At 49.7% G+C, this 11028-nt stretch overlaps 1 protein-coding gene across 1 annotated transcript; it reads right to left on the reverse strand.

Annotated features, from left to right (window-relative positions):
• Positions 1–315: 315 nt before the first annotated feature.
• Positions 316–10608, reverse strand: LOC308469386 (zinc finger protein RFP-like; the record flags this gene model as incomplete). The annotated part of the gene is made up of 9 exons (XM_080991752.1): positions 316–1266; positions 1581–1637; positions 2633–2748; positions 3819–3841; positions 4075–4194; positions 5039–5155; positions 5744–5974; positions 6964–7059; positions 9415–10608. The coding sequence occupies 9 exons, from the start codon at positions 10606–10608 to the stop codon at positions 683–685; spliced, it is 2538 nt and encodes an 845-aa protein (XP_080847878.1). The 3' UTR covers positions 316–682.
• Positions 10609–11028: the final 420 nt, after the last annotated feature.

The raw sequence follows: 11028 nt of genomic DNA on the forward strand, positions 1-11028 counted from the left end.
ACTGAGTAAAGAAGGAGTGAAACTGGGCTTCAGAATGAACCAGGGGGAGGAAAGAGATCAATCTGCCCTAGAGAATGGATTAAAGGCTATCCACAAACAGATCTGCCACATCTGAGGATGCCCCATTCAGGATCATCACCTCTGTGCTAGGGTCACCCGCAGAGGAAGCAAAAAAATTCTGGATGAAGTGTTCCATTTTGAGCAAACCCGTTCAGTGGAATATAAATCAGCTGCTAAGTATTAAAGCTAAGATGGAGTTGCTTTTAAAGGAAAATAAATAAATAAAAAATGTGTTAAATACGAACCAACTGAAAATGCAGTTAAAATTTCCATTTTTAATATCTGTAAGTTCCCCCCCACAAACTGAACAAGCTCGAACCTACCACTAGGAAGAGGAGTCTTGACAATCCTTTGTATAATGAAGGATGTCCTAACAGCGATACTATTTTTTCAAGGCCTACAGTCTTCTTCATTCACAGTCCTTGTGCTATTCCATAGGGCAACATCGTAAGGCCTTGGTGCAAGGAGAACAGTTCCGCCACCTCCTCCTATTCTCCCAAAGATCACACAGAGGTAAAACACACAAACTTTCTTGCTCCCAAAGAGCTTGGTTCTCTGCTTTGGCCAGTTAGACATATTTCCCCCCCGCCTCTTACACCGGGTCCATGGAAAGGAGTTAAAATCATGGACTCAGGATATCCATCTCATGGACCCCGGCTGGGTATTTCACTCCCATGTGCCTCAGAAATACAGAATGAGCGGGGAACCCCACCACCCACAGCAAGGGGTGGGTACGCGCCCCATTAAAAGAGGCCGGTGGAAACGTGAATATGGGGCTGTCGGTGTCCGCATCCGTAAAGGTCACACACTCCCCCACGTAGTCCAGGGACACTCGGATCCTCCTTGGGGGCTTGCTCAAGGACAGGGCGGTCACAGGGGACGTGAGAGCCCAGTGTTGGCCCTTCCACAACCCCACGGCCCAGATCCCCTCCTCTGGGCTGAACCCCATCATGCCCTTCTTCTTTGACGGGTCTCGGGTGACCCCGACTGCCCAGAATTCCCCATCGCCCACTTCCAACTCCCAGAAGTATCTCCCAGAGGTAAACCCGTCACAGCCCAGAACCAAAGCTCTGGAATCTAATCTTTTGGGTGCGTCGGGGACGTAGTCTAAGGCGGGAAGCCTCTCCTGGAGTTCTTCGCATCCTGCGTTCCTTCGGTCCAATGGTAGAAAAGAACTTGGTACATCCGGATAGAGAGCAGCATCTGCTGAAGGCATAAGGCAAGCCATTTTCAGTCTGAGGAATTGAGGGGTGGGCCCATCCCACAAACAACATTTGTTCCACAATGCAGAGGTGGCCCTCGCCTCCCACTTGGTGTACATTTCTCCATTTTTACTACATCTCTATTGCTATAATGGCTAGATCTGATGGGAGCTGAAGTCCTAAACATCTGGCGGGCAGACAAAGAGTACAGGGTTCAGGCCCAGCACTATTACTGTTGTTAGCCACGCTGAGCCCGGCTTCGGCTGGGGAGGGCGGGATATAAATAAAAAATTTTTGATGATGATGATGAAAACTCACCTTTATCGTTCAGTGTTTTCACAGTCTCTCCTTTCTCCACGACAGATGTCACATTATCTAGAGAAAGAAAAGGTAGTTTTTCCTCCCAACAAAATATCTCTTAAAGAAATCACTTAGCCCCCCACAATTCAGAAAGTAACTTGCCCGAGGCCACTGAGTGGTCTTCTTAGACGACTATTTCATCCTGGGTTTCTCGTGTTAGAAGTCAGTGTGCTTAAACATCATTTCCAGATGATAGTTACTAATGTGGATGCAGCTTGCTTTAAGGCAGCCTTTCTCAACATCTGTGGGTCCCCAGATGTTGTTGAACTACAACTCCCATCACCCCCTAGCTAGCAAGACCAGAGCCCAGGGATGATGGGAGTTGTAGTCCAACAACATCTGGGGACCCACAGGTTGAGAACTGCTGCTTTAAGAGATGGAATGGAATTTAGTGACTAAGTGATTCCCGCATCCTGTTTCTGCGAAACAGTCTGCCATCATTGAACCTTCCCTTTCTCCCTTTTGTTAGCTTCCCATTAAACACAACTTGCAGTCTTTTCCTATCATTTTCTGCCATCACTGCCTTCCAGGACTGAGATCACAATGCCTCAGCAAGAATACAGAGCTCCCATTTTGCCATAATAACATCAGGGTACAAATACTGTTGAGAAGAACCTCAATTTATAAAGCAGTTTGTCTTTGCTGTAAGCAACCCTTACCAAAACCAAGTTAAATGCTAAGCTGCAGTAACTGGAGGGAGTGAGGTCCGAAGGCTGAAAAAGTGGTTCAGCTTAGGGCCACGCAATGAATTCATGACTTTCAGTTCACAGTTAAGTGCCCTTAGACAGCTCCTGGTGAAACCCCATCTTTCCCTGTGCCTCTACACAATCCAGAGCCACATTCCCTCCCAAAGTTATGTGAGGACTTCTATCTGAACTGGATTTCAATGCACAGTGTCAATTTTTTAAAATGAAAAGCGGAAGACACTAATTAGAATTTAGGTTATTTTCAGATGGTAAAGAGCCAGGCGTTAGAAGTTCCGCATTCTCTTCAGCTTTTTTTTTCTGTACCTTGGAATCTATTTAGAGTTTCCTTCAGAAGCATCCCTTTCCGTGAGAAGTTCTCCAGCCTCTCTTCGAGCTTAGGAGAAGCTTCTTCGGATGGCTGGAAATGCCCTGCTGCACATCTGCATTTTGAAAGCAAAAAGAGAAAACGCCTAGTATAAATAGTCCTGTCAGCCATGACCTACATTCCTCTTCAAAGGCCATAATGGTCTAGCCAAGCCTTCCCCAACTTGGCATCCTCCAAATGTTTTGAACTACAGCTTTCAGCATCCCTGAGCATTGGTCATGCTGGCCGGGGCTGAAGGGAGTTGGAATCCAATGTACAGGATGGTCTTTTCTGGCCACGTGACACTTTTACTGGTTCGAGGAAGCCAAGCAGACATATTATTAAGTAATATATCTCACTAAATCAAATGCTACCAGTGTGAAATTTTGCAATTCCAATTCTCTCTTTTACCACTGTCTTTGGTCTCAACATTTGCAAAGGACCGTTTCAAATTTGCAATGAGGCAAATGCCTCAAGCAGCAGATTTTGGGTGCAGTGAATGCAGCAGAGCAGGGGACAAACCTCCTTCACACCAGAAAGTTCTCCTGCGTAAGCTCTGCCACAACTGCCAACTGAATCTGTGAGGCTTGTGCTGGATAATTTTATGGTGGGCTGTAATATATGTGTGTGTCATTTGTATTTCCCACTTCAGTACCAACATGCCATGAGCTGGTCTGGGGACTGAAGGGATGCAGTTTTATGTGACAACCTACCGCGTGAAGCCGCCCCCGCTCCCCAAGCTTTGTTCCTGCTCCGTCACTTATCGTATAGGGAACCTGTGGCTGCCCAGATGCTGTTGAGCGGCAACTCCCATCATCCCACTGGCCACACAAGCAGAGGCAGAACGAAGCTGGAATCCCACAGCCATGTGGAGGGCCACAGATTCCCTACCTGTGACAAATAGAGCTGCTTCCGGTTGCAAATGTTCCTAGGGTAGGCTGAGCGGCCATTTTGAGTCCCTGGAAGCAGAGGAATCTAAATGCTGCCTTGAACACTGCTCTACTGCCCTGGTGCTTGTAAGGCTGGAGGAGCAACAGGCGCACGACTTTCCTTGGTCTGCAAGCTAGCAGCAATTTGAGGACTAGGACTGTCATTTTTGAGGTTTTTGGGGGGGGGGATGGGGAGACACAATAAATCGCCACATACCTGCTCATTGTTTTTTTAATGTCCTAGAGAGAGAGAAAGAGAGAGAGAGAAAGGAGCTAAGTCCCACAACGATTTGCACTAGGAGCGAGTCATAAGCTAAAAGGGGAGCCTGCCTCTGCACCCCCCATCTCAGGCTGCAGAGGACTTCCGAGAGTGCTATCAAAGGCAGGAGGGGTGGAAGCTTTGTTCTAGCCTCTGCTGCTTCACAAGGCAGGGGGTAAGTAGCCTGCCCCCCCAGTTGCCCTCAGGCTCTTACCTGGGATCCTAGAGGTGGCACATCTGGTGTTAGCTCCAAGACAGGAGAGGTGGGGGGTGCTCTGGTTACACACGGGAGCCTTCGCGGCACGGTGGTCTCCCTGGTGCTGCAACTGTTTCTCTGAGGAGAAGGGCTGCCCTAGTTTTTAGCAGCCTTCTCCTTCCCGAACTGTCCTCCCACCCCGTCCTGCCGGTGAACAGGCTGGCTTCTCGCCCCCACCGGGGCCTGCCCACCGGCTGCCTTTCGCCTGGAGCCGCTGGCTCCTTCCCTCAGCCACGCCACCCACACGACCTCTAAGTGCGCTGCTGCTGTCCCGACAGGCACACCGCGTCGCCGCTGGAGAGGGGGTGCACCTCGGCAGAGGCAACGGCGCCCCGCTCCCAGGAGCACAGGCCCCGGCAGAGCCTCCGCAATCTCCCCAACCCGCGATCACTGCGTCGCACTCTTCACCATCACCTGTAGTGACTCTCTGCACGCCACAGGTTACCTAAAATCGTCTCCTTCTTGCTTGTGATCAGAGAGCTGGTTTCAAAGTAATTAAAGGAGAAAAAAAAAGATTCTGTGCCAAGGGATCAAGTGCGCAGGAGCTGCTGCTCGTTTTTTTAAAAAAACAAACCAGCCTCACATCCTTGGAATAGCTACAAATGACGTTCACCGCAGAGTGGACCACAGGAAGACCCTAAGGAGATCCCAGAAAATGCAGGCTTTTTTTTTGCAGGCACACACACTCCACAAGCCCCTTTTGTTTTCCTCCAAACGAGTCAGTAAATAAACCCCGCTCGCTGGCCGTCAAAACACAAGAGGCGTCCCTCCCCCGGTATCCCCGCGGCATGCAGTCATCAGCATTATTCCAGAGACTGAAAGCTCAGAGTGACGTTTGTTCCAGTCCCACAGCCACAGCAGTGCCCCGAGTCCCCAAAACACCCTTAAGAGAGAGAACCCATATGAACAGGACTGTACGTACTAGAGGTCTGCATGGCAGCCATACCCGATGTGTCCCGACATGAACCTGAAGGAATGAGGTCATCCAGGCCAGCTTCTCAACAGCCTTCAGGTCAGGCTGAGGGACCTGGAAGTACATCTGCCAACAGCAGAGTGCTCTGGTGTCATAGCCTTCCGCAAGGGGAGGAGCTACAGCGTCCCAGCCGTCCTTTGCAAAAGCCAAAGGGCGCTCTAAAAGAAGGCGAGTCGAGATCAGAGGGATGCTCTCCCCCTCCTTCGGAATGGCCGTTTCGCAGCTCTCTGTAAGCTGGAACCATGGAGCTCCTCCTTCCCCCTCCCACCTGGCTTTGGTTCCTAAGGAACAGCCTTGCCACCTGCGCAGGGGAGACAATCGCAGCACTTGGGCATGCGGGACAGCTGATGGGGGTCCACGTAGAGACCCCAAATCCAGTATAACAGCACATATGCCGCTGCCTCCAGGAGGCTCGTGCCCCGCCAGCATCCTGTACACTAAACAGTTTGCTGCCCGTTCCAGCATGGAGAAGGTCTAAGCTCTGCCTGGCCCAAACTCCTGCGGTGGCAAGGAAGCGGCAACTCCCGCTTTCAGGTACTTGCAGGCTCTCTAGAGCTCCAGTGCCAGGGCCCCCCAATGCTTGGGGCCCTTAACCCACTGCTAGTCTCCGCTCCAGGCCAGAGAAAGAGGTCTCTGTTGATTGCAAAATCTCACCTGCAAAAATTCGGCTGCCGGTTGCTTACATTTCACCTCCATCTCGGCGATCACATCGCCGAGACGGGAAAGCTCTTCCGAGAGTTTGGTAACCATTTCGTCCTTCCGCTTCTCTATCTCTTTATCGAGCTCTTCTAGCTGGGCAAGCAGGTGCTGCTCCTCATCTTTGAGAAACTGGTGGAGGCGCTCAAATTCAGATATGATCTCCTGTCTCTCTGCTTGGACGGTTTCCTGTAATGACCACAGGTAAAATGGGAGTTAAGAGAGCCCTTTGTGGGTGCACAAGAAAAAGATCGTCATTACAGCCCTAAGAAGACAGCAGCCAAACAAGACTGTATAACGAACTAGCACAAGGGACAGTGCAGACGCAGAAGATATGAGGCCAAAATAGGCTATGACAAGGAAGGCAAAATAAAAATGACCAGGGAGTAGCGGGGGATAGGGGGACGGGGGCGGGAGGCATTATCTAAAACCAGCAGGCGTCTGCAACACTTCCCTCCCTTCTCCCTACCACTACCCCATCATCCCCTGCAACGGCCTCCATCTCCCTCCAGGTGGACCTGGAGGGGTTGAGAAGCATGTTCTGTTGTATAGCATCTGCAACCCAGCTTCTTCAGTCCCTGGACTTGGCAAAATAGCCAGCCTGGTTGGAGGATAAGGCTGCAAGAGGAGGCTGCAGCAGAAACAGGAAAATGCTCAGCACCCCGCCTGAGGACTGTTATCCAGGACAAACATCCCACTTGTCCACCGTATGGGACCCAACCATGGATAGCTTGCTCTGCAGGATGAAATCAAAATATTTATTTAGGACCATCAGCTAGCTATTACACAACAAGCCACTAAAAGAGACAAACATCAAGAACAAAACAGTGACTGCCTCTTCAGGCAAACACTCAGATATAAAAAGTTTTGGTTTTTTTTTTTACAACAGAAACAACTTATCTACATTTTTTTTAATGGGAAGCAAGGTATTGTGTTATTCCTGAGCTTGTGATGTGGGTTTTCTTGAAAAGTTTGTGTTGGGGGGGGGGAAATCCTATGCAAATTAGGCCCGTTTAAACAGCGTAATTTGCTAAAGATAGTTAGCACTGACTTTTATGAACCTGTAGAAAAAAATGGGATTTGGGGGTGGGGCGGGGAGTAATACGGCCAAACAACAACAACCACCCCTCAAGACCCAATGTCTCTGTTCCTGATCACCAATGGCAACAGGTACCTACCATGTAATCCTGAATTTTCCTCTCTCCAGTCAGCTTCTGGCTCCACAGCGTGTTCTTCTCCTGCTTCAGGATCTCTAGTTGTGCCAGAACCCTCTCCTGAGAAAACAGAAGTGGCTTGAGATGGGAGGGAGGGAATCAGAGGTATCAAGAGCACAGGAGTTTGTTTTAGTATAGATGTATAAATATAGTTCAGTTGGGCAAGAGGCTTTTTTGCCTTCAGGTAACTCTGTCATGAGAAAGAGAAGGCAACCTGCACCCAGAAGCCTTTTCCCAATCTGAGGAACAAGAAGGTTTGGTTTCTTCAATAGCCCCATACGGTTGTGTGCACTCCATAGCAAGAAAAAAGAAATCAAATCCATATGCTGAATGCATTGCATTGTTAACACTTCTGCTAGTCTTAGGAAGAGAAATACTGACACCCTACTCCTTTCCTTACAACTGGGAGTCCTGCCGGGCATCTCTGTGGCATCCCATACTTTATAACTGGGAATGTATTTTCATACTTATCTTTTCAACCACAAGGCTAAATACTTGGTTCTTTAAAATAACCTCAATACGCTGTTTCTGCAGGTATTAAAACCTAGGTGTGCATTTTGAGACCTAAATCAACACTAACAATATACGTGGGCTCTTAGAAGCTAACAAGTTCTCCTTAGCTGGCCCAGCTATCACTTAAAATTGGGTGGGGCAGTTTTTCGGTATTTGGGACACAGAATGTTCTGTTGGAATTTGGCAGCTGGAGAGCAGGGGCACACAAAGATGAAGCTATTACCTATTGAATAATTTGTGGTGTTAAAATTCTTGAGCGTGAAGAAGCTGACAGCAAAAAAGAGTTATCAGAAGCTCACTAATGTGAATTCCCCGAAGCACAAACTAAGAAACTTAACACTGTGGCAAGAACACCACCTTTTCTCAACTTAATATGATAAATGGCACAAGAGGAAATATGAGAAGAGCTCTCAGAAAAGATGGGGGGGAATCAGTAGAATTTATTTTCAAGCAAAAATGCATAGGAAGGAATAAAGTTAGAAATGTTTGTTTTTCTGAGTCCACTTCTTGTAAATGTTACTGTTCCAATTCATAAGTAATCCAAGCTTCTAGGTCTATAAGCAGGGAATATGACACAAAGAGGGGAAAGTTACTATTCAGAAACTTCCATCAGTTGACAGGCCATTGTCACTACACAGTACCTTAAGAATAAGAAACAAGGAACAGGTAACTTGACACTTTCGTGAATACAAAAGAATCAGGCTGAATGGTCTCTAATCCTCTATTGATAAATGCATTGACATCATTTTGTTTTCAGAGGTTGCTAGGCACCTAGATTTGGAAACCTGTTTTCAACATAAAGCTAAGGATCCACAGTTCTTCCAGCTGATTTGATATCCTGTAGAAACCAGAGATGCCAAAATAAGCTAGAAATCTGATGACTAAAGAGCCCTCCACACACCCTCTAACCCAATTATTTCTCCATCCTACAGCTAAGCATTTTCTCAGAAGATCACAGCTTGGAATGCTACATAGACTCACAACTATGCGATCATTATTGCAAGAAAAGACCCAAGCCAACAATATTTGAACATAATTTTCACTCAAGATACAAAAGTAACCAGAAAGATGGAAGTTTAAAGGTCTGTGTAAGCATAATTCTTTATCCAGAATAAACCTATCTTATAAGAAGGAAAATTTATTTCCAAACATGGCTTAGTAAGAGATACTTCTGGCGCCAGGTATAAAACAGCCAGAGAACAATGAATACTATTATTTTACTGCTGTTGTTGCTTTATTTTACAAAAATGCCCTGCTATTAAAAGATGAGGAAAGATAAAAAAAGAAAGTAGCGAGTACAGAATAGAAATTGGCCATTTTTAAGCATCACTCCAGCGCTCTCTGAACCCATAAGTGATGCAGTCAATCATTAAAAACCTTATGTTCATTACAGCAACAAAAAAACCAAGCAATGTTAAATTATTGCAGCAAAATGTTTTCCTACAGCCAAAGAAGCATAGCTTTCAACCTTCCTTTTGTGGGAAATCCCCTTATTGCAGCACCGTTTCCTGCTGCTTCCCGCTATCCCGATTGTTAGATATCCCGTAGACTGTCCCCGGGACAGGTGAGGCTGCCGGTCCCTTATTTTCAAATCCTAAAGTTGACAGCTATGCTGCTGATCCCTTATTTTCGAGGCTGCCGATCCCTTATTTTCAAATCTGAAAGTTGACTGCTATGCAAAGAAGTCGGAGGTATAAACGTTTTGCTAGGAGAATTCAATAACCCCGTCCCGTGTGCTGTTTTGTTTGTGCTAACCACGGCACTGGTTAGCACAAAATAACGGATTTTGGAGGGAGCTGAACGGGCCACCAGGACTACCTGCTCCTGCTTGCTTTGCTTGCCACTGATTGCTTGTTTCGGAGAGCTCTCCCCCTCCCTCCCTCCCTTCCTTCCTTCCCTTACCCTGTAGTCCCGGGCTGCCCTCTCGACGTGGAAGACGGCGTGCGCCCGGTGCTCCTGGGACCGATCGCAGTGCGCGCAGATGGGCGCCTGGTCCTCCTCGCAGAAGAACTGCAGCACGTCCCGGTGCTTCTCGCACAGCTTCCCTCCGGCGCCCTCTCCGCATCCTCCTGCCGACAACCTTCTGGGCAGCGGGGGTGACGTCGCCAAGTCTGCCGCCGGTGCTGCAGGAGCTGCAGGAGCCGCTGGCGCTACGGGAGACGGCGGAGTGGGCGGCGTCAAGGACAGCAGCGGCGGCGGCGGCGGCGCTGCTGCCGGTGGTGGCGGTGTCGGTGCGCATACCGGCGCCGGAGACACTGCGGGGGCCACTGTCATCGGCTGGTGCTGCTGCTGGGGCAGCGGCGGCGGCGGCGCTACCACCACGGGCGCCGGCGGCAGCGCGACTGCCCCTCCGGGCCCGGAGTCGAGCCTCTGCCTCTTGGGCCTGTCCGCCACCAGGCTGGCCAGGAGCGGCGGCGGCTTGATGGGCCGCAGGTTCCTCTTGCGGGCGGTGGCGCCGCACTCCAGGCAGGAGATGTTGATCTTGGGCTCGCCCAGGCGCTGCCCGATGCAGGCCGTGCAGAAGTTGTGGCCGCACGGCAGGCACACCGGGTCCGGGCAGTAGACGCGGCACAGCGAGCACCACGTCTCGCTGGGGCAGCGCGGGCCCGCCGGGATCTCGGCCGGGGTCGTGCCGGGCGGAGGCGAGTCCGGCGGCGACGGCGGAGACAGGACGGACGGCAGCGGAGGCAAGAGCGGCGGCGGCGGCGGGGCCAGCGGGCCGCCCACCGCCAGGCCCGGGTGCTGAGCGCCCCTCAGGCGGCTGCGGAGGAGCCGCTGCTGGAGCTGCTGCTCCGCCGACATCCCGCCGCCAACGCCGCCGCCGCCGCTCATGACGCCAGCCCAGCCCAGCTCCAGCCTGCCTGCCTGCCTGCCCGCGAGGACGCCGACGACGCGCCTGCCCCCCTTCCGGCGGACGCGCCACCCGATTGGCTGAGCCGACAGGCGCTGAGCGGAAGCGAGGGGGAAGCCGGGAGACGTTACGGCCGTAACCCTTCGCGCGCTGGGCTCCAGGCAGCAAAGCGGGAAAAGGCAACGGCCCGCTGGAGAAGCTGGAGCAGCGTGCGCGCCGACGTCACGCGGGCCTCCAACTCCCATCAGCCCAGGCCAGGATGGCGAATGCTAAGGGATGATGGGAGTTGTAGTCTTTCTTTCCCCCCAAAATTTTTTTATTGGTTTTCACAACATTATAAACAAACAAACATATAAGACAAACAAACATAAATCATAGTCTTATTGAAAATTACACTTATTAACATTGTTAAGTGGCTTCCTCCCTTCCCCTTGGTTGAATTTCATTGCATATCCTTTTAACGGTTTTCCAAATCACAGTTCTTATAAAATTTAACTTAAACATTAACATCCTTAAATCTTCACATTATGAAATTAAACATATTCATTCATCCCTAATATAAATAAAATCCTAAGCCAATTAAGTATCTGCAAGCTGTTTTCAATTAATTTAACTTAACATATTTAACTAGGTAATCATAAAATTTAATCCACTCTTCCTGATAC

Source organism: Podarcis pityusensis (assembly GCF_964106645.2).
Source record: "Podarcis pityusensis genome assembly, chromosome: 2".
NCBI classification, from domain to species: domain Eukaryota; kingdom Metazoa; phylum Chordata; class Lepidosauria; order Squamata; family Lacertidae; genus Podarcis; species Podarcis pityusensis.